Raw genomic sequence first — 26614 nt, forward strand, 5'->3', positions numbered from 1 at the left:
TTTTTTTTTTTTTTTTTTTTTTTTTTTTTTTTTTTTTTTTTAAGGCTGGAAAAGTAAGAGTAGTGTGTAACTTGGGTTTCCATCCAAGATTGCTGTTGAAAAATGATGGATACCCCTGACGTGATTTATTTTCTATTATTTTTTTTAATTTTTATTTTTATTTTGCATAAAGCTGGCTTCACAGTTGTTACATGACCCAGGTGCTTTTTAGCCATTAGAATATGTGAGTTACAGACAGTGAGCAAACAGCTCAGCCACACACTTGCACACTCTTACACTTTGTACTATCGTGCACATTCTATATATAACGGTAAAGGAAGTATGTGACAACCGTGATGTAGAGATACTTGTACAAAGAACAAAGCTGATGAATAGGTTACATCTTGAGTTTTACATTCACAGTACTGTGATGTTCTCTTTTTTTGCATTTTGCTGAATGTTCAGTCTGTAAGGAAGCATTTCTTTTGGGTTTTATGCTTTGAGACTGACATCGTATCACAGAATCACATCGCAGAATGTCTTAGGTTGAGTTGGGACATGAAAGATCATCTATTTCCAACCCTGCTCCCATGAGCAGGGTTGCCAACTACCAAAATAGGCTGACCAGGATCTCATCCAACTCAGCCTTGAATGACTCAAGACATGGTACATCCACATCTCCTCTGGGCAGCCTGCTCCAGTGCCTCACCACACTATGAATCAAAAGTTTCTTCTTAACATCTAACCTAAATCTCCACTCTTTTAGTTTAAAGCCTTTCCCCCTTACCCTATTACTATGTAAAATGTCAGCCCTCCTCTTGCTTCTAATATCCTTTCAAGTACTGGAAAGCCACAGTTAGGTCTGTCCAGATCCTTCATTTCTCCAGGCTAAGCAAGCTCGACTCTCTCAACCTTTCTTCATAGGAGAGGTGCTCTAGTCCTTTGATCATCTTTGGGACTCTCTTCTGGACCTGCTTCAACAGCTCCACGTCTGTTTTGTTCTGGGTGCCCAGTGTTGGGCACAGTACTCCAGGTGGGGCCTTACAAGGCCAGAACTGAGGGAGGATAATCACCTCCTTTTCCCTGTTGGTCATCCATCTTTTTCTAGAATCATGGAATGGTTTGAGTTGGAAGGGACCTTAAAGATCTTTTAGTTCCAACTCCCTTACTATATGGAAGGATACTTCTCACTAGATCAGGATGCTCATAGTTCCATCCAGCCTGGCCTTGAATGCTTCCAGGGAGGGGGCATCCACAATCTTGCTGGGCAACCTGTTCCACTGTTTTGATGCAGCACAGGATACCACTGGCCTTTTGGGTTGCAACAGCACTCTGCTGGCTCATATCCAGCTCCTCATCTATCAAGACCACCAAATCCTTCTCCTCAGGGCTGCTCTCCATGAGTTCTTCCCCTGGTCTGTACTCATATCTGGGATTGCCTCAACCTAGGTGTAGCACCTTGCACCTGGCCCTGTTAGATTTCATTAGAATCCGGTGTGCCTGCTTTTCAAATGTGTCCAGCTTCCTCTGGATGGCGTCACTCTCTTCTGTTGTGTCAGCTATACTAAGCTTGGTGTCATCTTCAAATTTGCTGAGGGTGTACTTGATCTCACTATCTATGTCCTTGGTAAGCATGTTGAAGAGTACCAGTTCCAAGACAGACCACTAGGAGATACCACTTGTGACTGATCTCCACCTGGATTTAGAGCTATTGGCAAGAACTCTCTATCTGCGTGAATCCACCTTCAATCTTTGAAGGATTCCTTCAAATCCTTCCATTCGTCTCCAATGTAGAGATAAGGATATGGTATGAAACCATGTCAAAGGCCTTGCAGAAGTCCAGGTAGATGATAGTCCATTCCTTTGTCCACTGATGCCATCACTCCATCACAGAAGTCCGCCAGATTCTTTAGGCATTCTACCCTGAATTATTCTTACATTTTAGAACAATGCACCAGGAGAAAAGTAAACTAGAAGAAATGGAGAGCAAAATAAAAACATTGGAAAAATTAAATACAGCAGAAATGATAGTTGTTCTGACCCATGCTCAGCACTGAGAAATCAAGGTAAGTTCTTACACCCACTATTTCATAATCGTGTTTGAGCTCTTGACAAAATCAGTAGCAGTGCCTTGCTTTTCTTGAACCTAGTTGAACTGGGAAAGAACAAAATTTTTCAGGGAAAAAAAAAAAGGTATATTTCACTAAGCCAAAACAAACTGAATTTACTTGAATACATCAAATTGTTCCAGGTAAATGTTTTTTTTTTTTTTTTTTTTTTTTTTTTTTTTTTTTTTTTTTTTAATTGATTTACTGAATAGCACTCGTTTCAAAATAAAACTGTTTCATGCTTTTATTTTAAAGTGGAGCTGTACGGTTTTTTTTAGAAGAAATGTATTTAGGATGCACAAAACTAAGATGTTATTTTTCCTCTGCATCCAAGCAAGACATTAATGCAGGATTGTTTTTTGTCTCTTTGACCAGTTGTTCAGAATATGAATAATGTGTAGAGCCTTAAGCACATAGTATCATAGATTGAAGCTTATTGTTTATTTGCAAATGATAGGCAAGGCAAAATCATGCACTGATAGCAGTGCACTTAGAAGTCAGTAGAAAACATGGAGAGAGGGATAACCAGGACACTCAAAACACTGCATATACTCTGAATGGACACATGGCTTCTCCTCATAGCTGTGGAACTTTTCTTGTTTTTAAGAGAAGTTTCATTAAACTTGCAGGGCACCCTTCTTCCATAGATCTCAATGACTTAACCTATATTTTTGTTATCTTTGTAGCACAGATGGAAAAAGCTGAGGTTAATTAAATGCAGCATGTTTGCACAGTTAATTGGTGGTAAAGTCAGAAATAAAATGCTTAGGTCCTGACTCCTACACCTGTAGTTTGTCATTTAGATCAATTTTAGTGAACAATTTAAAAGATAGCTCAAATAGATGATGTTACCAACTGTATGCTATAATCTTTTTTAGACATACGCCATCTTATTTATTCATTTTCATTATTGTAGCACTAATACTTCTATAATAAGAGCATTTGAACTAAAAGTTTTTATGAACGCTTTCCCCAAGCTACTCTCCTTGATATTGAGGAAAAATCATGCTTTTTTTTTCTGTAGTAAATGGTTTATTCACACAGGTTCAGATTGCTCTGAGACTCTTCTGACTTCTGCTTTCCTTCAGAAACAGACAGAAGAGGTAGCTTAGAGAATCAGTAGCTCTAAAGTTCATGTTATTGATGAATCTAGGTTTAAATAATGCTGTGCTAAGTAGGAGATACTCTGTGATAAATCTGATACTGTTTTTCCTCTCAGAATAAGTTTCATTGAAAGAACTGTATCGTATTGTTCAATGAAGAAGAGTTTTTCAGGATTGAGGAACAAAATAGCTTTCCATTTGTGCAAGTTTTGTTTTGCTTAGGTGGAACTTCAGCTATGTATTTAATAGATGCAAACTCAAAAAAAAAAAAAAAAAAAAGCAGTCATTCTTGTAGCTCTCTGTCAATTATATTATAGATACAGGAAAGTGATATGTGGAAACTTCTTAGGTTTTTCCATTGGGTAGTCTGTGCTGACTGTTTCATAAAACCATGATAGAGGATCAAAAGCCTGAGGGATTCCTTTTGGGCTAAGGATTCAGGCACTGTCCTGTCCTCCCTCTCTTTACTTTCAGCCTTTGCTGTTCAGTGGCAAAATCCATCAGGAGAGATAAATCACTTTGCAAGGCTGGCTGTGGCCCTCTCAGGCACAATTTCTAGCTCATGGGGTTGGCCTTCTCTCTGTGGGAGCCTGCCTATGGAGCTTTCTGCAGTGACACAGCACACAGAGATTGGGCATCGAGAGCTTTAGTACAGCATCTTTAGAGATCTTTCTCCTGCTTTCCTTAGGAGCTCTAGAGTTCAGAAGAATAATAAATTAATTAGGCTTGACAACAAGACAAGCTTTCATGGTATTGTTAAGTCTCCTTGATCTCTTCTGAGCTTCAATTTGTGGGCCTTTTCACAAGTGTTCTCATCTAAAAGTGAAGGATAATGTATGGAGCAGCTGATAGTGGAGAGGGGGCATGACTCATGCTAGGCAGTTGGTGTTCTCTGGTGTAAGTTAATACTTACTTTGCTCTTGCTGGTGAAATGAAAGAGATTTTTTGAAAGATTGGAGCTTTCTACAGTGGGTGTAAAATGTGATCTCAGCACTCACAGTGCCCAGTCTTTAGTGCATCTCACCATTGCATTGGGCTTCCAGGCTTACATTGTTCTTTACATCTCTTAAATGTAATGAGATTTGGTCCTCCATTGATTCTTATTGCAGAGTTTCTGATGTTACTGTGTTTCTTCTTTGTTTCAAAATTCCAAATTATATAGATAGATGAAGTGAGAACGAGACGATGGAGAGAACAACAAAATCCTCTATTTAAGGATAATCTAACATTATCTAGAATGACTTAAACCTGGTAAACATTTGCAAAACCAATCTTCACTGTGAGACTCCAGCTCAGTAATTAGTTTTCTCCCTTATAACATCTTTCTATGATTTTACAGCCAACTTTTTCTAACAGGCTAAGGGCTTTCATTAGGGTTTCAGCATTCAGTCACTAGACAACTTTTTCAGAGGCTGTTGGAAACAATCCACTTTTTTTTTTTTTTTTTTCGGTCCATCAGAGGTGCTATCTGACTAATTTGCTGGGTTATTTGATGTACAGTTTCTCCTCTGCTAACCTCTAAAAGAACATTGGTTACACATAAAAGTGACTCAGAGAGCATAAATCTTTCGTTGGTCTATGACATGCTTGAGAATCATAGATATTATACGTGACTCCCAGGGCAGCCCTTCTGCTCAGAACAGGATTAGCTCTTAGTAAATTTCATGAGGTTTTGCCTAAATAGGGATTCTACCCCAACCTGAGTTGTTGCCTTGATCTCTCACTGCTCATCATCTAGAATAGCCCTAAGTCTATGTTTTCTTTGGTTCATACTGCTTGTGTCTAGAATTTATACTTTCCTGACTTCAGTATGATTCAGGTAAAAAATTTCCTTCAACTCAGTTGTAATTTTAAAATTTTGGAGTTACTGTTGACAGTAAGAATTCGTGTAGAACGAATGCAAAGATAAATGCACCAAGATATTTAGTCATGTCCATACCTATACAGTGACAAAGCAGGAATCCTCTGAGACTTTGGACATGTCAAGGGCTAAGCCTGAATGTGGGATTTCATACATGTCTCAGATGTCTGCAAATCCCAGCTGTGAAGAGAATTTAGTCACGTGATTGTGTTTTAAAATAAATAATGGAGTTAGATTAATACTAACAAGTGAAATGGAATTTAATTGCTTACATCTGCTAAGTAGCCTGTTTTTACATTGTTTTGTTTTCATATATCTATCTAATATTGAGTGAGAAGTTAAATCTTGAAAATCATGTATAAATCAAGAGTTTGCGAACATATTCTAAATACAGTTGTAAGCATGGTTGCATTGTAACATTTGAATAAGATCATTACTTCAAGGTAATATGATTTACATATGTAGATTTTCAAATCCTAACACAACCAGGCTTTGGTCTGTTGTTCCATGTAACATGAACCAAAGTTTCCTATGACTTGGAGGTGAATTGTAAATTTAGCTGTTCTAGTTTAGGTTTGAGTTGTTATGCAGAAACTTTTAGGAACACTATCACTTTTTAAAGAACATAAAAGGCATAAAAACCGCAATATAATCCAACATTCTTTGAACCCCTTAGTGTCTGATCTCCTTTTGTGGATAGTCTGTGATGCATTCAGAATGTACATCACAAAGAAATAGTTCACAACTCTTTAGTCTTACAGGTATCTCCAGGCTGCACCTGAAAGCACATTAAGGTACTGTGAGATCTCTAGCCCACTCAAGGCTTTTTTTCTTCTAAATTATATTTTTAGAGAGAATCTATGTCTACTTTCCCATTCTCTGCTCTCTAGTGATTTTCACATGCTTTCTCATCAGAGCCATCAAGTACATCAGGGCATCGTAAGATACAGGTCAGCATGGAAAGGTTGTGCTTGATGAAAAAGCACAGGGTATGACTTTGTGTCAGGCCACATGGCCATCATCCACAGACTACAGTTTAGGAAGCAGTGATTCAGAGAACGTTTTTTTTTTTTTGTGACTATATTGACCTTGGGAGTAGTGTTTATGAGACATGGGGTGGACAGGTGTGTATTTTCATTGGCCTGTGAGCCCCAGAGAGATTTTAGTGTGTGGTCATCTGCAAATTTGAATATTTATACAGAACACTGAGGGGAAAAAAACCTCAACGACTATATGTGAAACAGAAATAGGTTACATTCCCTGAAACTCCTTTAATCTCCTTTCAGAAAATAAGGATACAAAGATGGATCAGGTCTAGGATCCTATTTATAACAATGGCAACTGGAAGAAACAAGCAGATGATGTAGTTGCATGCAGGAATGGATTGATAATGCTTTATATTAAAACAATGGGTACAAGTAAGAATGTAAGAGTAATTTACCTCTAAATTTTCTCCACCGTGTTTTGATGAGTCTGCAGTGGTTGTCTTAAATTGCCATTTAGCTTTCTAACCCATTCTTTGCCTCCTCCTTTGTGTCAAGCACACCAGAGAAATTTTGTCTTAGTGTCTGGGCAACTGTAAATGAGCCCTGTTAATACATTTTGTAGTGAGTGAACAACCAACCAGCCATGCCTCATTCCCCCTAGAATATCAAATGTATACTCAGTGCATCACAAATCTATGGCTGTAGGAAAATGACTTGGTTGTAATGGTGGTGTTTGATTTCTGCCCTTAGATGCCTAGTATTTGATCAGAGTTGTCCACAGGTGTATAGAGTACGTCTGACTTGATTATAACACATTACCTTCCAGGAATCAGAAGTGATGAAGCAGAGGAGTTATCACTGTGGAGTGTTTTTAAAGCTCTTAGCTTGGACTTTCAGAGCAGAAATCAACATCAGCTCTGTGCTTAGGCTAGATGCACATTGACACAAGCATATGTGCTCCTTGGTGGTAGTTGAGAGTATTGAAAATCAAGTGATTTGGAAGAAACTTCCTAAGGCTGCTTAGTCCAACCACCTGCTCAGACCAGGTGCAGTTTGAGGAGGCAACTCAGGATCATGCATAGTTCAGTTTTTGATATCTACAATAATGGAGATTTCACAGCTTTTCTAGGTCCTTTCTAGTGTTTGAGCACTCTCGAAGTGAAGCATTTTCTTCATATACAATCAGAATTTCCAGTGTTCTAACCGTGTCAGTTGTATTCTGACTTTCTTCTGCACATGTCTGAGGTAAATTTAGTGCTGTCTTCTCTATGCTTTCACATCAGGAAGTTGCAAAGATTAACAAGGCTTCCTCTGAGCCCTTTCTCCTTGTAGCTGAACAAAGCCAGCTCTTCCAGCCTCTCCATCCATAAACATCACTTACCCCAGCACCTTGAGTGCTTTGGTAGCTGTTTGCAGAATGCACCCCAGTATGGTGAAGCTATTTTTGTACTGGAGTCATCAGTACTGAGCAGAGGACTCCAGATGTAATCTACCAAGTTGTCCCTCAGAGAGAGGAAGAATTGCTTTCCCTGGCTTGCTGGTTGCATTCTTGCTAATACTGCCCAGGATGCAGTTGCTTTCTTTACTGAAATGCTGTCTTGCGTTCAGCTTGTCTTTTGGGACCCCCGGGTCCTTCTATTTGTCAATAGCTTACAGGCTGGTTTGGCCCAGTTCTGTGACTAGTAGAGCAGGGGGATCCATGGACTCACACCCTAGGAAAGGAAAAAGGAGAAAAAAAGGGAAAAGGAAAAAGGAGAAAAAAAAGGGAAAAGGATAGAGAGATGGGCCTAAAAACAAGACAACAATCTGAGAAGAAACAAACTAATTTACTAAATAGGATATCGGAGTGCATGATAACACACTATAATACAATACAATTAGAATTGAAGCTAATATATCAAGTAAAATGAGAGAGAATGTCCAAACCAGCCTGTAAACAGTTGACACTCTGAAAAGCTGCTTTTGAGCCAGTTGGCTCCCTACCTGTGCTGTTGCAAGGAGTAATTTGTCTTACTGTTTGCTTAAAGGGACATATATATATGTATATAGACACATAGTATGCTTCCATAAGTACACATACACATTACTGCTGCCTTCAAAATGCCCAGATTTTTTAATGAGTTCATTCTGTGATACCCTCAGTAGAGATTACAGAAGTATGTTTCTAAAGCAAACCTATCACTTAGAGGATGATGTATGTTCTTGTAACACTGTGCTGTTTTGTCACTACTGTTTCATGCTGCAAGGGCACAGATTTCACCATGCAGTTATTTTTCAAGGAAGGCAATGACAAGTATTTTCCCTTCAGTCTTGTAGTGACAGATTCTGGCTAATCTGCATTAGGATTACTAAATGAGACAAGATGAAGCAGAAAAACACTACTACTATCAGTGGCAACACCACCAACACTTGCCTTATGTAATGGATTGTAAGAAACAATGGCTTCACGGCTTGTGCTGTGCAGTTATTCATGCTCAGAATCCCTTTCACAGCTGAGAGTCAGAAAGCATATGGAGGGGGTTGGAGGGTGAAGGAGAGGGGTCTGTAGATCTGTGTAGACTTCTTTGCAAGAGCAGTTTTCCCCCAGACTGCACTGGTAGAGACTACAGCTAGCCTGGCTGCTCCTGGAAGCTTTACCATCGCAGTTCTGCACTTTTGCCCTAATAGACAAAATCAGGGTATATAGCTGACTTGAGTCACAGCAGTACAATGTGGAGGAACTTATTCTAAATGACTATGGAAGCCCAGATAGACTTCCAGCTCACACTAATGATATTATGGTGATCAAATGCTGCCTCAAATTGCTAAGAAATGAATTCAGTGGTTTTCCCTACTATACACAAATGAATTTTTTTTTTTTTTTTAATGAGAAAATATTTCATGCTATGTAAAATTCTCTGTGTTTATTTTTGCTGTATTGGAAGTATGTATTCTAAAGATTCTCTGGATAGGGTGATCAGACAGGCAAAATTCTGGGATGTGTTTAGCAGCAATATCATTTCTTAGAGCTGTCAACAAATGTATTTTGTGTGGTCTTTCCTTGTCCTTGGAAAGAAGGAAACTACAGTACACTTTGTGTGGCTTTCTTGCCTGTTTGATCTCTCATTCAGTTGAAAGAAAGCAGCAGTTCTATCAGGGTGTCTATTCTGATGTCCCTCAGATTGCCTAGCAGATAGGTTAGGATAAGTCTAGACAAGTTTTGCTATCAATCTAAATATTAATCTTTGTGGTACTTTGGTTCCTTTTGAAACAATGCTTAGCTGTTAGTCATGCTGTTATTAGCGTAGTTTTCCATCACTCTTAATTTAAGGATGTAAAATGTCTTATAAGAGAGTCTTCAAACATCATAGGCTCTGCCACATACTTCTGAATGGTCCCTATGGTGACAATGCTGCAATGAGACTGCAAACACAGCACTGAAATTTATGGGTACCGAGGACCCTGCTGTTAATTCTCTTGATAGCCATATTGAAATAGGAGCCATACAGACATTAGCATGTCATGATATATGGCAGTACGGAACGTTAACAGTGCTGTGGGGATTTCTCGGAAATTTCATAGCAATCTTAAATCTCTTCTTGGATAACTGCTAAATAGTTCTTCTGTTTCCCCCCTCCTTTTTTTTTTTTTTTTTTCTTAATAGCGCGAGATGAGAACATGGCCACTTTCCGTGGTTCCGAATATCTTTGCTATGACCTGTCTCAAAACCCCATCCAGAGCAGCAGCGATGAGATCACTCTCTCCTTCAAGACATGGCAACGCAACGGGCTCATTCTGCACACCGGCAAGTCTGCTGACTATGTCAACCTGGCCCTGAAGGATGGTGCGGTCTCACTGGTCATTAACCTGGGGTCTGGGGCCTTCGAGGCCATTGTGGAGCCTGTCAATGGCAAATTCAATGACAACGCATGGCATGACGTTAAGGTGACGCGCAACTTGCGGCAGGTAATGTTGAAGGAGAGAAAATGCTGGGGAAAACTTTGTTCTCTTATATTTGCACAGAGGTGGATATGAGGGAGAAATGGGGATGCTTGGCGGGCTCACTAGAGTTTCTTCTTTTCTAGTTATTGGTATGATGATGGTGGATGATTTAAAAAAAAAAAAAAGTTAATGGGAATTTATCCCTGTTGCAATATATTCACTTTCACTTTATTAATTTTCCGTTTTTCTCAGTTTGATTTAATAATAAAATCTTGTGCATGACCTTACTTTCATCTCTCTTTTCTTTCCTCTATTTTTGTTCTGCCATTTTTTATTTTATTATTTATTTAATTATGATTCAATTTTATCAGCAATATTCTTGTTGCATTTAATTACTGTGGGAATTGAATATTTTTCCAGCAACCAATGCTTTACACTCTTCTCCTTTTTCTTTAGTTTTGTTAATTTGTCTAACCATTGCCATAATGTCACAACTCTAATTCTCAAAATCTTTTTTTTTCATTTACTTTCTTTTTTTCCTTTTTGTGTGTATGCAAGTGTGCAGGTATGCAGGTTGGTGGGTACGTGTGTAATAATTTTAAATTTGTAGCTTTGGAATTAATTGGCTGGAGTTTTTCTGAGTCTTCTTGATTCTCTGTTCTTTTCTTCTAACTTTTCCCCTTCTTTCTGTAATGAGATTCTACTTTATTTCTTAAGTCTCTGCCTATGAGACTCTTCTGTTGGCTGTGAGGACTGGAAAAGTGGAAGGATCAGAAAAGCCAAGCAAACCCAGACCAATCCAACACCCTACAATTCCACTTTGGAAAAGTTTTTTCTGATTTTGCCACTGTAATTTTGCACATCTGCATGCTGCCTTTCTAAGCAGACAACTCTATCAGGTGACGTATTTGGTATTAGGCCAACTTAAAATTCTGAAGCCTTCTTCATGAAATATAAATTCGGACATATATAGATAAGATAAAATTAAATAACCTTGCTCTGAAAGCTGGTGAATATCTCAAGTCACTAAGGCCCATCTGCCACATGATAGATGAAGTTTACTCTCTAGATTTGAGCTACTTGATATCATACTGATTGGTAGAGATGTCAGAAATGGCATGTAAACTGAGATTGTAAAAACAACTTGTGACAACAATTTGATTTATTTATTTGCTCATTTAAGTGGATATTAATGCAAAATTTAGGAGTTTTATCCAAGTTTATACAACAACTTTTGGTGAGAAAACATCTTTTTTGGTAAAAATTTACAATAGCTAAAACAAAACATATCAGCAGATACAGGCTTACCAGTGTCAGGGATCAGAAGCAGTTTCTACCAATAGATTTCAGTTAGTGATTTCTGTTTGAGCAATTTCACATCAAATATTTGCTTTGGGGGGTGAAGGTCTTTCCCATGTGAATTCTTGTATTTCTACATGTTCGTGATGTTTTGATCATCATCAAACTTCCATGAGACTGCAGGGTTTTTGCTAGTGGCATCATTAGTCTATTTTTACCAGATTATACACAAATGCAAATTTAATTTCTAATGTGTTGGACGGGTCTTAATGATCCTATTTCGTGCAGATGTTCCCATCAGGCTAGTAGAGGGTGATGCACCAACTGTTTGAGGTCAGCCACTCCAGAAATGCCAGAAGTACTGCTTTATTTGATGTGTGTCATATTTTCAGAAATTCACATGTAAATTTGCAGTGCAATACAGGCCACTTGGAAGTTCTGTTTTCAACTGTGAACATGTTGCATAAAAATAAATAAAAAACACCATCCAAGAATTGACCCTAAATATTGAGGCTAAATCTTTAAAATGAAGTAGAGATTCCAACAATGTGATCCAAAGTTAAAACAATTCCAGATAAATTGATTATCAGGAACTTTAAGATATCAATCTTATCCTGTGCTCTTTCTGGAGAGGAGATGAAGGAGGATTTGCATAATTTTTTGGCTTTTCCTGGAATTGGAGCAGAACTTTAAATAGCTGGACTTTTGCCCAGTACGTTTTGGAATTGTTAAATGCTTTGTAGCTAAGTGCTTCCTTTTTTATTTTATTTAATTTTTTAAGATCAAATGACTATCACAGCAGTTAATCTCCTTAGAGACAGATCATGTGAATCCACAGATTCCCTTGAGTAGTGATTGTTAATGTCAAAACAAATCTCCTTATTTATTTGTCTTATTATTTCAGTTAAAACTAAGCCCAGATTCTGCCTTGTGTGAAACCTTTACTGGAAATAGGATCATGGGTGTATTTTACCAGGACTTTCACAGCATGTTTCCCCACCACACCATGCTAAATTCCAACTTTCTTGTTTGTAAAAATGGATTTACTTGCACAGTAATGTCAGTGCACAGCCCTTCAAAATTTGCAGGGTGGTTTTTACCTGAGGCAGCATAGATCTCACTTGTGAAACAGGATAATCTTGCCAACTTTGATCACAGTGGGACAGGAAGTTGGAGCCCGCACTTCTGTGCTAGCACTGAAGCTAGTCACCATGCAAAATCTGCCATAAAGATTTTGAGTTCCTCAGCTACTAAAAAGCAAGCAAGAAACAATATGCAGATTCAAACAGTTGGAATCTGCATTCTGTGGGAAGTAAAAAGCCATCCATATAGCTCTATTAAACTCAGATAAAGAACTAAACTGTGAGTTCCCCTTGCTCTGTAATATAGATGCAATATAACAAGAGAGACATTAAATACAGTCTTCTGTTTTCTCTCATTCAAATGACACAATTCTTCCTACACAATTCTTCAATATATTTCTTCCTTACTGTAGGAGTTTCAACTCCTGTATGCTCAGATGGCATGAACACCCCAGCACATTCCTTTTTGTACGCTTCTCCTGAAACTCACGTATTTACCTGCTGTAAAGAAACCTGCAGATTCTGAAACTTCTAAGGATAGGTTCAGAGTTTTGTACTCTTCTTCAGCTGTATTCTCCAGCCAAAGAAATACTGGCCTGCCAGTGATACTTTGCAGTGCTTAAGGGTAGCGAGGCTTGAAAGACAAGCAGGAATATAGGGATGATGGTAGGTGAAAGAAAGGAATCATGGTTGGATTTGCGCTGAAGGGACAAACTGGTGTGTATGTTTCTGAGCATAAGGTTTTTGCTTGGGGGAAGCACCTTGATGGACATTTGAAGGGTAAGTATTGCACTGTTTTAAATTTGCTTCAGTCCTGGATAATGTGTATGAGGATTGAAGTTAATGACTAATACTGGGGTGGGAAGACTAGGCAGCACCCTTCTTCTTTACAGAGTAGATGGCATGGCTCCCCATAGAGTCCTGGTCATATTGTCCTCTCTCACTTTGTGTGTGTCAGGCGCCCCACGCCTTTTTTTGGAAAACTAACACTAGACCATTCATGCAATGTGTCATTTTTACTAACCAACTAATGTACTAACACCCTAACGACTCATCTTTGCTTTTAGTTATTTTAATTAACAATCGTTCTGTTCACGATTTTTTAATTTCCTTTCTTCCCCCTTTTCCGCAAAGCACTCAGGCATTGGACACGCTATGGTAAACAAACTACATTGTCTGGTAGATATCATTCTTATTGTCTCTTTTTTTGGGTTTGCCGTGTGTTACCTGCCTTTTCCTTCCCCTACTCCCTCTTTTTCCCCCCTCCTTTATACTTACTTCTTCCTTTAATTTTATTTTAGTTTCATCAAAAACACATTTATCTTTTTGTCTTTTTCTTTTTCTTTTTTTTTTTAAAAAAAAATGGAAAATATGAAGAGCAAAAGCAGTGAACACAGCTGTTCTGGAAATGGGGTTTGGAATTTCTTTCATTGGTTTCCTCACCTCCCTCTTTAGTTGTTTTGTATTCCAGCGATCTTTTTTTTTTTTTTTTTTCTTTCTTTTTAAATTATTTTTTTCCTTCCCTTTTGATTTTTTAATTTTTTTTTTTTTTTTTTAACTCCGAAGGTTTTTAGATCAGAACCATTGCAGGGCCTCTAGTCTGTGGTGGTGAAGGCTCTCTTTTTCTCTCATCCTTTTGTTGTGGCAACAGCTGTTATAGGCAAACTGGCCAGAGTTGTCCTCTTTCTCCCAGCGTTCCCCACTTCCCTCCCTCCTCTCTCTCTCCTCCCCTTCTCTCTCACTTTCTCTCTCTCTGACTTTCCACCTGCCGTGGCCAAAAGGAGCTCAGCCGGCTGTTTGTTTCAGTACACACTCTGCATGGCATGTCCACGTCTGGTGACTCGCCCGTCTCCCACCAGCCTTAATCTATTTTCCTCCATCTTCCCTTCAAACCACTAACAACATCTACGCAAAACACATCGAGTTCACTTGCTACTCTCCCTCCCCCTCCTTCCAGTTCCCTTCACCCTCCATGTGTTTGGGGTTAGAGATTTTGGATCCTTCCCAGTTTGTTTTTGAGTTGTTTTTTTTTTCATTATCTTGGAGTTTGTTTGGTATTTTTATTTTTGATTGCATGCACGTGTGAAATAGTTTTCTTTTCTCTCTTGCTCTCTTTGCTTTCTTTCTTTCCCTCTCAACTTTCTGGGCTCCAGGTATAATGGCATGATGTGTCAGAGCGCAGTGTGTGCACGCTTTGTGTTTTTTTTCCACCTCATCTCTGCTTCTCTCTCTTTCTCTTGTTAGTGTGTGGTTTGAATTATTTTATTTTCATTTATTTTGATTTCTTCTGATTTATGTTTTGGTTGAGTTAATTTATGAAATACCATTTTTATTAAATTTATTTTTGGGTGGGTGGTGGGTGTGTATGTCCCTAGGTACATGGCATGCACATCCATAATGTATTGAAAGTGAGATCCCTTTCCCACCCCTCCCTGAATGCATGATTGTCAGTGTGCTGTGAGCAAAAGAAACATAAAAAATAAAAAATACCAACTTCGTCTTCATTAGTGTTTTTTTTTTTTTAAACTAACAACCATAACTAACTGTAATCATTAAAATAAAAACTAATTAATCATAAAATCAGCTAATATGAGAAATCTACAAGGAAAATTCCATTTTCTGGCCTGTGTAAATGGAAATCATTTCAGTGTGTAGAGTGCTGGTTCAGCCTGAAAGTGTGGATACACTAGAAAGGGAAGAAGCAGATGCTGAAGAATTTCCATTGTGGTTGAAGCAGACCAGAAAATGGAGCTTGGCTGAACTAAAAAAAAAACCAACAAACCAAAAAAAAACCAAAACAACAAACAAACCAAATCTCAACAAAATCCTTAATAAAACTGACATAAAAATATAAGGGAGGTGACTCATTCTTCTCAGGACCGTAAGGTCATTGCTGGGGTTTTCTTTGTTGTGTCCCTTGAACAGGTGACCATCTCTGTGGATGGCATCCTTACCACCACGGGTTACACACAGGAAGACTACACCATGCTGGGCTCGGATGACTTCTTCTATGTGGGAGGGAGCCCCAGTACTGCTGATTTACCTGGCTCTCCAGTAAGCAACAACTTCATGGGCTGCCTCAAAGAGGTAGGGGATTCAGATTAACTACTGTTTCATTGCTTTTGGTTTCTCAAAATCATAGCTTTTTCCTGCCTGCTATTACATACTCAGTGTCTTTCCCTCATGATGAATTTTACACTAATACTACAGCAGCGCTGTAAGGATAAACTTGATATTCACCTGGGCAGAAGACATCAGCCATGAAAGTCATGAGCTTATTGTCATTATCAGACTTCTGGTTCTTGAATTACAAAGATTATACCAGAGGTGTAGTATGCGAAGTGCCTTCTGTAGGCTGTCAGTCATTTAAGGTAAGTGTTTTAATCCTCTGGATAGACTCCTTAAAGAGTGTGGCTGAGTGAGTCCAATTCTACATGCACCCAAGAGGGTTATCATAATATCCTGGTATGAACATGTATATCAGAGAGATGGCAGAGCTGGGTTTTCATGCCAGATTCAGGCAAACTGTGATGCTGAGCTAGATGTTGTTCTAGGGCTGTATAGCTGCCTGACAAATTACTGTCCTACAGATGCTTGACTTGTGATGTCAGGGATTTTGTCTTATGTGCAGTCTGTTGATGTGAGCAATGACTGTTGGTCTGGTGCTGCTGTCCTGCTTGACCTCTAGATTTGTTAAGGGGGTGCATGTATGCTGGAAATGAGTATGTGAGTATCTTACAGAAGAAATGAAACTGTCTTACTGAATACAAAATATCATGCAGAGATCAAATCCTTCTGTTTTCATCCACAGAGCCTTGGGCCTGATTTTCCTAGGCACTGAGCATCCCAGTTTGATTGAAATCAAGAGGAGATGCAGCTTCTTAGTGTCTCTTTAAATCAGGATCTTAATTTTATTTATGGATGCTGTGAACATAACACTTAGCAGAGGCCATTTTTATGTGTGCTTTAAGTCAAGCCAATGGAGCAGAGAAAGCAGTGACAAGAAAATCTTCAGCAGCTTTATTATTTATATAATCATTTGTATTCTATTAGCTCGTGCAATGTGCTAAGAGCTGCTTATATTGCCATCCCAGTCTTACAAAGCTCTGTGTGAAGACAAACCAAGCAGAATAAGAGGAAAAGGAAGAATTCAGATAATCAGAAAGTACTTTGTCATTGTCACCTGCCTTGGTTGTGACAGGAGATGTGGATGAGGTGCTGTCTAGACTCAAAGACAGACTAGTGCTGGCTGGGCTTGAGTTACAGTCTGCATAATAGCAACCTGCTCTTAGCAGTGGCCCACTGACACTTTCAGGTGCTTTAAAAATATGTGCAAAATGTACATTACCTGGCTTCTAAGGAGAAATTTGGTATAGGTTACTCATCAAGCGTAAGTGTAGCACAGAGCTGTAGGGAGAATACACTTGGAAATTGAATAAATGGAAAAATGTAACATTTCAAAAACGAGCCATGTTGTAATTAGTACTTTGTATTTCTAGCCCATGATTCCTACAGATCCCTTAGGCCCCAGAATGAGTTAGCACTGGTACCTGCAGGAAGCATAAGGAAACTGACAATTGTGCTTTTCCGCAGTTCTCATTTGGTAAAAGGAGGTGATGTGGAGCTGCAATTGGAGAAGGAGAGGACTAAGTGACTTTCAGTGTCCTGGCAAAACCTAGAAATGTATCTATAACACTGATACCTATGAGGGGCAGGGTCTGACCAAACAGCCAGCCTGTATAGGCTGAGAAGGATTCTCACTGCATAAGCAGTGAATTATCCTCAGTCATCAAAGAAGTGTCTGCTTTCATTAGGTGGAGCTTGGGATGAATTGAGCAGAGCAGTTTGCCTTGTGAAATTCCTCCTGGGATTGATTTTTTTTCTCTTTTGCTAAGGAAGAAAATACTGCCAAAGGTAGCAGGATCAGTGTGAGATCCACCAGAAATAGAGGGCAGTACTTTTGAGTCTTTTCTATGTTTAGTCCTGAAATGTCAAGATATGTCAGCATGGTATGAATGAAATTGCTGAGCTGGCTCCTAGAAAGCAAGAATGCCTTTAGGGATCAGCATGACCCCTGGGAGCAGCTTTCTTTCATCCCACAGAGCAGAACTAGTGTGGTGCTTACATGCCTGTCACGTTTCTGGTTCCACAGTTGGCTTTACTGGGGAACTTATTTGGCTCTCTGCATGGTAGGCACTATATTTATAAACCTATCTCTATAGCTTATTTTCTCTACATCTGGGAAGAATACTTCATGCCTCATTAATCAATACGGGAGGAACTTGAACTATTTAGAAAAAGTTCTAAGTTCATGAAATTGGATGAAGGGAGAATATAGACCACAACAACAAATATTGTTCCTGGGGGCATCTTGTTTCCCTAGGAAGGCAAAGGAATTGATATAGGCTTTAGAATGAGACTTTATTTTACCCTATAACTTCACATATTTCATCTAGACTGTGTCAGCCTCATAGCACAGCAACCACAGCTAAGAACCATACTGGGGCTAAAAAGGCTCCTGGAGCATTCCCATGTCCTCTGTTATTGCATATAGGTGCTGAAGTGCAATGGGGAATAAAATGCCTGATGATTCTCTGTAACTTTGCAGCTGGGTAGGGTTGGTGAGAGGATGATGGACAGCTCTGGCAGGGTGATTGCTTCATGTGGTCAGAGTCTAAGCCTTGATTAGGAGGAACATGTCTCCTGAGTGCGCGTGGTGGGGTCTCAGGTCTCTCCTGCTGCAGTATCTAGATATGCTGCGGTGAAGGTAATCATGTTCCTTCTGGACTGTGTGAGCCACTGTATTCTCCTTTCATCACAGAATATATCCTCCTGTCTCTTCCTTGCAGCAGGTTCTGATTGAAGAGATTCCATTACCTTGCTTGCAGTAATGTACCTAAGGTTTCCTGGACCTTCATTCTTAAGATAAACTATTCTAGAGGAACTTAGGGAGAATACAGTATTCTCCCTGTCATGGAGAAAACCAAATATAGAGATGGGATAGGAGGAGGTACAGAGACAGAGAAGTGAGCAGAAACTTCTTCAGTGGGTGTCAGGGAAGGAGTGGAATTGCTTTAACAGTCAAATGGATAAACAGGGAGAAGCACTGCGTAAAGGCGGAAAGGAAAAAGGATCTGTTAATAACATTTAAGAATATCTGGATGGTTTCTGGACAACCAGGAAGAGGCAGGACAAGAAGTATAATGCCAGCATATTTTGTATGTACAAGAGAGTTTCAGATCGGAGGTTCTAGTAATAAGGGTTGAGTACGGAAAGAGGCTGAGTGGGAAGTTGAGCTGTGTAAGCAAAAAGGAAAATGTGGATCTCAGTTCTCTGCTCATTAGGGAAGGGAGAAAATCAGAATGTTCTCAAGGCTCCATTACGGAGCCAGCCATTCAGACTGATTTACTTGGAGCAGTGCTTAGTACAGATGGAGATGCTTTAGAAGAGCCTAAGGTGATCCCTAAAGAATAGATGTGTGTGAGAGTATGTATGAGATCTTCACATTTTTCTGTTCATTTTTCTATTAATGCTTTATTAAAATCTCAATTTCTAAAATGTTTATCAGTAGTAACAGCTTGATTGAAGCAGTGAGGTTTGCATATGGGTAGAATATGGCAGAAAATTATTGCAGGGGTCAGGCACCATCTGGCCATGATGGGAGAAAGCTGTGAAAGCTTAGATCATGTCTGTCTGCAATTTAACTGCCAGGAGCCAGATTTCCAAATGGTTCATGAGTGTGCCCAGTCACTGCATATGCATCTCAGATGCTATCTGCAAGCCAGCTTTTTTATTTTTATTTTTTTAGGCCTCTTTGCATGCGTAATGTTAATGATGATGTGATTTCTGCTCAGGGAAAAAGTCATTTGGATGAAATGTTGCACTGGGGAGGAGGTTGGAGATGCAGGTAGAAGGAGGCCTGAAAATATGGAGGCTGAGAAAAACAGCCCAAATGTAAAGAGGGTACGTGGAGGAAGCTGCAGTTTTAAAAGCCCCTATTTAACGAGGAGACAAGATAGCCCAAAAGCACCTGTGTGCCCAAAATCCCATTCCAGAGCAGCAGTTTAACAGAGCCCCAGAAATACATGAAAATGGCAAGTCAGGAATTATCAGTGTGAGGGATTTCACTGTTTGTCTATGGAAGTGATTAAGATGTGAATGGCATTAATTGCACATGTGATCCAACACTGTTCTATTGTATTTGGCCATGTCTGTTTCTTGTTTATATTAGTGACTTTAATATTTTAAAAAAAGAAAGAGAAGGGCTAATGGTACTGAGTAGAGGCAGAGAAAACATAGCCAAAGATGAATATAATTCATTTCCTCAAAATGTCTTGTTCTTAATTTTCATCCCCCATTGCTATTCTTTGCCATGGCATCCCAAACAGCCCTGATGGTGATGATTCTCATTCCCAGATTTCCAGGTCCAGAGGCCTGTAACATTTTTAAGTGCCTGTTGCTCTTGAATTCCAGTTGCGTTACCATTGTATTAGTGGATCACTGTGTTGCTGCACATCTAAGGGCTGTGCTTATTGAAAGTCTAACATCATACAGTGTACCTGTAGAGCACTGAGTGGAACAAGATCTTAATCATGTTTTTAAGTGAGCATATTGTAGAAATACAACAATACTGTGGCTTGAGAGAGGCAGCAGGGGAGACATTTGCCAACATTTTGAGCAATTCCTGCTGTAATTTGTGAACAGATTAAGAGAAAGCACATTTCTGGAAAGATTTAATTTGAAGGTGGGAATGGGCACACATGGAAGCTGAGAGCAAAATGATGCAGAGCAAGAAGTGGAGAGACTCCAGAATAGCAAGAAAAAAAAAAAAGATGGGGGGAAAATTCATTGAGTTTTCTCATCAAATAATGTTTGTAAGCCTAATTCCTGGGCTTGTTTACATTTGGTATTAATCTATTAGCTCAGAACCAAGATGAGTTTAAGGTTGTATATTTGGGCAAGAGGATACTTCCCAGGCTGTCCAATGGTTGCCAACAGGTGTTGCATGCTTGGTCATGAATCCTGTCAGACTTTGTGCTGTGCTTTCTGATGTGGCTGTGGAGAGTGATGTGAGCCCTAGGTGAGCAAGAGGTTATCCGAACTGAAGCACTGGGAGCTGAAACACCTTGCCCACCTATTCCTGGGCTCTTTGGCAGCACTGAAAAAGAAATGTTTTGAGGAAGATTATTATCAAATGCTGTTTTATCTTACAAAAGGAATTTGTGTTGCACTATCAGATACCTGTTGTGCTGCCAGGAAGGAGTGGCACTGTGCCTCCCTTGTTTTGCTTGCTTGTATGCTTGCATGCACACAGCATAATACAACCATGCCTGCCCCTCTTTTCTCAGGAATAATTACTGGAGTTAAATTTACCTTGTATGCAAGTGTGGGAGAAAATCTGGTAAAACCAGCCATAAATGATTTCTGTGGTTCATTATCCCAATGCTAATGTGTAATGTGTGATGAATGTCTACCTCTCTGAAAAAGGCATTTGATTTAGTTAATTTTGCTTGTGGCTTTTTTAGGGAATCATTTAGAAAAGATGGGAGAAAACAAGAACATTTGTTTCATAGAATCCCAACACAAAGTCTACATCCATACTGTAAGCCAAGGAGCAAAGAAAAGATGGGATTCATCTTTCTATGTAGTGTCAGAGTTGGGTTTTTGTGGTACAGATGGAATATATAGAGAAGAAAGCTATAATAAGGTAATATCAACATTTTAGGAGTTTAGATACAGAGGGCACAAAATATCTAATGGTTCCTATAGTCTCCATGCTTGTTCCTTTTTAATGGTCTTTTGAGAGAATTCTCATAACTTTGCCACATTATAAACACCAAGAAAGCAGAATATCCCACTTTGGGAGCTTTCAGGAAATACTCAGGTTAGAATATCAGGGTCAGTTTGAAATGGCAAATGAGTATTTTTGAGTTTGGAGTACATTTTTTATAGTGTCTGATGCTTTTCTGCCCCCTCCCCTCTTCCCTTCCCCCAAATTGTGATCCTTGTGAATGACAAAGACCTCACACACAAAATCCACTGGTACAGAGCTTGATGCACTGTGACTGTTCACACAGAAAATAGATGCACTAAAATCCTCAGGTGATGAAATTTAGGGAACAGCCCCTACTCTCAAGCAATTAGAGCAATAGGAGTTAAGGCTGGGCACTGATCAAAGGAAGAACAGTCCTGAGCAGACAGTTGGTTTTGCAGTTCTGTTTTGAAAGTGAGCAGGGTTTGATGGGAATTACTCTGCTTCTTCATGCTGAAGGAAATGCATGATGAGTGCAGTGCATTTTTGGGGATTTCTTCTGTCTGACTAGAAAGGGAAATGATCTTATTCTAATTATGGGCCCAATTAAAGTTTAAACTTCTGCTGGATTTGGGGAGATTCTTTACTGAAGTACGTGGTGCTCTGTGCTTTATGTTAATATTTCACATTCTCATGATGACACATTTTTAGTAAGGATTAATGGCCTGGCCCACAGGAAATAAAATCAATAGTCTTGTCAGGTGTATTAGCATGCTGCCAGCGCTGCAGCTTTGCTTTAGTTATTCAAAGCTTCTTTTCCTTGCATAGCTTAGCTTTTGCCTACACCACAGCAGAAAGGTTTCTACTAGCATTATTGCCTCATGTGTGACACTGGAAAGAACTTACGTCAGCTTGGCGTATTTGCATTCATAGCAAGTGTTTTGCTGAAATAATGATACTGGGTGAGAATTTGCTGCAAAATGACATAAGCTAACTTCAATTACTGTTCAACCAATTTGTAAGGAGAGAACTTGGAAGATTGTCAAGGAGTTGAGGACATGGCTCTGTGTGTGTGATTTAGTCCCAGTTCATGAAGCAAATATCCTGCCCACTTTGACAGTGGCCCTTTGATGGTGGCTTCAAATTATTGCAATATTGTATCATTCAATGTGTAACCAAGTAGGTGTGATATATTTCATTTGCTGTCATAAATAAAACTTAAGTTGAGGCAGGGATGTCTCTTGAGTTGAAAAGGAGTTGCCCTTGCATCTATGGAATTCTTTTCTTGAATGAGATTAAATTCATAGCAAAGACTCTATAATCTAGTCAGAGTTAAGCCAAGAAATACAAACTATTTTGTTTTACTTTGTAATGTAGCTATGTGCTCATTAAAGAAATACAGTTTATAGTAAAGATCACATTTATTACAATATAGTGTCTTTTTGTCATGAGTTCTTATCAGTTGGCAGACAGAAGCTTTCAGTCTTGGTCAGTCTCAATGTGCATGTTTTGTTGGGATCATTAAGGTTGGAAAAGACAATTAATAGTAAGTTAATAAAAATAATAATCTAGTCCAACCATCTACCTACCACCAACATTGCCCACTAAACCATGTCCCTACAACCACATATGTCAACAGTTCTGTGTTGCTGAGTTCCTGAAGTTAACGCACATGTAGAATATTTACAAGAGTAACTAATTGGCCAAAGTCTGATTAATCAAGTATATACGTAAACTGAGCATGCATTTTAAAGCAAGCATTGTACAGCAACAGATACAGAAACTTTCTGTGCAGAAGGCACAAGAGACATCATTTTGCAGAGCTGTTGTACCACTGTGCTCATAAGCTAGCTAATCTTTGGAGCTAGAACAACATGTACTCTAACAGTCTCTTTCCAGATGTCACTAGGACAGCTACCCAGAGAGGAATCCAGAAGCAGAGGTTGGTGTCACCGCTGGGCAGTGTTGCCAGCAGGTTGATGTGTTGCAGCAGTAATAACACACTCCATGGAGCTCTGACTGAGCCATCCACATGTGACCTCAGCCCTGATGCTTTGGCCATATGGGCTTGCTTTGCAGCAAGACCATCAGGAGCAGACTTTTCTTTCCTGAATAATGAACTTGACTCCTGCTGAGATTCTGTACCTGGAAGGGATGTGCCATGTGCTGTTGTTCAGAGAATGAGTGTTTACAGGTGTAGAAATGTACTCATATAGGCAAATTTAGAAAATGTAATGGGGATTGGAGCAATATAACCTGTGCTATGGGCATGTAATAAAGGTAATTGGAAACCCAGGTTCTAAAGAATGGATATATTAAAGCAACAATCTTTGTACACTTATGTAGTCTAATCTCTGTTCAGGAATAAACAAAGACAGGTTACAGAATATTGACGGACAAATATAGCTGAGGCCAAAATTGTTAGCAGTGCAGTGCTGCTGTTTAAGTACATGGATATAAAACAGATGTTTTCTGCCTAGCAGTGTCTGAGATGCTTATCACCAAGGAAGACAAAAAGAGAATGCACTTTATTTTTTGATATTTAAAGTTTGAAAGCTCAGCAAGCAGAGAGTTAATGATACGGAGCATAGAGCATAGATATTTGAAATATCCTCTAGTGCCAGGACTCTGACTCTTGACATAGCTGTAATAAGAGAAGCACTTTTCTTTCTGATTTGAGTAGCTGCTCCAGGCTCAAGAATTGAAAGGTCTTTGATCCCTGTGTAAACGTATTCCCCTATATACTTTATTTTCAGTGAACCAGTTTAATTCTTTGGTAAAGATTTGCTAACTTCACTAGCAGGAACAGGCACCACTGGGTTTAAGACTAGAACTTCTAAGTCAACCCTATCCCGGTATGACTTCAGAACATTAAAACTTCTTTCTTGGTAATTATTTTTACTCCTGTTAGAGTCCTCGTTTTATTTCAGTCTTCAAATAAAGAGGAGACCAACAGAATATATCATACTCTAGACATGCTTTCAGGTAGGTTGTAGTCATTTATTTGTGGTATGCAGGAACTGTGTTTTGTCTTTTAGACCTTTAATTAGTGTGTGGTGTTTTGGCTGTAGTAGCTTATGTCCTGCTTTGTGTGTGCTATGTTTTTGGGAACAGCAGCCACTAAATAAATCTTTCCCAACTCTGAAATGTGTGTGTGCATGTACTGTGAGCAGTGGAGAAATGCTGAGCTGTGCTTCCCACCATGAAAAGCCAAGCTGCTGCAGCTGTCAAAGAGGGAGGCAAGAAAGGATGCTGGGGTTTTGTATGTTTAGTGGGTGTGCTGGTCTCCTCCTCCCAGGTCCACCACTCCTTCTACAGCAGTGAGCCAGCTAGCTGCCAAGTGCGAGCAGGACAGGAGGGGGTAGGAAGCAATAATTAAGCAGCATTTGTTACAGGAACAGCATGGAAAAGGAGTGGGCTCTTTCTGATACAAATACAAATACAAATTTTGTACTGTCTGATTTTTTTTTTTTCCTGTTTTAATTTGTTGTCATTGTTGCTGTGTGGCTCTCGTCTCTCTGCTCTACTACTGATGTTTTCTGTTGCACTGATTATTTGTGTTTTGGCATTGTTCTCCCTCTTTTAAGCTGTACTTACAAAATTGATTTAGTTCAGAATTACCAGCGGATGTATCTAAATTCCCTAAGCAAATCAGTGAGCATAATGCAGAAATGTGGGAAGATATATGTGATGGAAACTCTGAATTGCTTAACACAAGTTTTTATACTCTTTGAGCTATAATTCTCTAACTGAGCCACTAGAAATAGTAAGATGAGCACTGAAAGATGAGTTAGTCTGTTCTCCTGCCTATGCTTCTTGTAGCTAGCAAGATACAGATGTAGCTGTACAAAAAAAGGAATGCGATTATTTTAACAGGTTTCAGGGAAACATCAGGAGGATTGTTGTACAGCATACCATGGCTAATGGTGACTTCACATCACCAGAAGGGAGAAAACTCAAATGTTTCTAATTTGTAAACATAGATTTAGCACTTAAGCACTTAGCACTGGAGAGAGAGCATTGGTTATCTGTGAGCTGCAAAGAGCTGATGACACACAGCTGAACAGTATCAAGTGCATCCAGGAAAGCATCGATGCATGCTGTGCTAATCACAAAGCTCCTCTGGCCAGACTGGAGGTGACGGAGAGATTGTGTCTCATTGTAGTACCTCGAGAGGTAGTTGTGATGGTGCTAGTGAAGCTTTCTTACTGTATCAGTATTAGTGAGGAGAAGCAATGTGAGTTTGGGAAAAGTGGCAGAGATGAAAAATGCTGTTTAGAAATGGAGCGTGAGAATGGCATAATCATTCCCATTAAATCTGTGCTTTTCTTTCTAGTTATTAGCCATTTTAAGTGGAATGGGTTTTGCATCTAGAACAAGTCTCTGAACAGATGATTAATGGTTTTATCTGTAATAACTTTACATTTTATAGAACCCTGCTAGGAGTCTGCATCTGGTGAGCCAAGCTATTTAAAGCTGTGTTAATTCTGTTAATTGCTCTACGTTTATTTGGATTGCTGGCACCTGCGGGCTTTAGGATAATGTGTGGGGGGGTGTATATTCTCCCCCTCTTTCTAGCTGAGGAAAATGGAGAGGACCATTTCCTTAGCAAGGGACATCAGCCTTGGCAGAACATCCTGGCTGGATTGGTTGTCCTTGAGATTTCCCTCTTTTTCTACAGCTAAATGCAGTGAGATGTCAGCCAGAGGCAAGATGTTCCCTTGATTGGGGCTGGAGATAGGCAGGCAATCTTTTTCATGCACTTTTTCATGATTTTAGGAGGCCAATCAGGTCCTCTCCATTCTGATCTGCTTCTCAGCTTCCCACCTTGATCATGTTTTGGTTGTGAAGTGCTCCAGTAGATTTCATGCCCTGAACAGATGTGAAGATAAATATGTTGCTGATTTCTGAACTTTTGTTAAAGAAAAGATACAGGAATGGAATTCAGAATGCTTGAGGTAAATAAGATACTGCTGTGAAATGCTTGAGGGGCAGTGTAGAAATTCTCATGTTTACAATTGGGGTTGGACAAACCTCTGGAACGTTCTTGACCAGGTTCTGAAAGGAAAACCTTTTTCCCATCTTTGGTTGCTGTACTTCTGGGAAGATTCTTGCATAGAGTATGAGGGCAACAAAATGGAGAAACAAAGGTTTTTTTCTTGCATTGTTACCTGCTGACTTAGAAGAGTAGCAGATCCTGAAAGGCTTCATACTGGGACACTTAAATAATGTCAGTTCAGCATGGCTGCTCACTGTATGGGTAGGAGAAGAAGAGCTATTTCAATTTATTTAAATGCTGGTCCTCTTTTAGACTTTTGATACAGTTTTCAGTCAAGCATTCAACGTCAATGTTAGGATATCTTCCCAGCAAATCAGATGATGAGATTAAAGCCAAAACATTAAAACAAACACAGAAAAAATAAACATCAGAAAAACCCACAAAAATCTTTACACTGTGTTACTTGTTATACAATTGACTCAGAACCCACAATTCTTATGACCATCTGTGAAACATCCGTTCAC

The 26614-nt window shown here is 39.3% G+C and overlaps 1 protein-coding gene across 4 annotated transcripts in view; it reads left to right on the forward strand.

Annotated features, from left to right (window-relative positions):
• The window catches only part of NRXN3 (neurexin 3), an 891094-nt gene that overhangs the window by 183533 nt on the left and 680947 nt on the right, over positions 1 to 26614 (forward strand). For 3 of the 4 annotated variants that reach the window (XM_042814128.1, XM_042814126.1, XM_042814127.1), the window contains 2 exons: positions 9681 to 9982; positions 15265 to 15426. In XM_042814128.1, the coding sequence (XP_042670062.1) occupies positions 9681 to 9982; positions 15265 to 15426 (464 nt within the window). Of the gene's footprint in view, positions 1 to 9680; positions 9983 to 15264; positions 15427 to 26614 lie in introns of those variants that run through there. The other variant, XM_042814129.1, reaches the window with a different exon arrangement.

This window comes from Centrocercus urophasianus, unplaced genomic scaffold (genome assembly GCF_019232065.1).
Source record: "Centrocercus urophasianus isolate 14NV4802_14NV808 unplaced genomic scaffold, USGS_Curo_1.0 seq_14, whole genome shotgun sequence".
Lineage (NCBI taxonomy): Eukaryota > Metazoa > Chordata > Aves > Galliformes > Phasianidae > Centrocercus > Centrocercus urophasianus.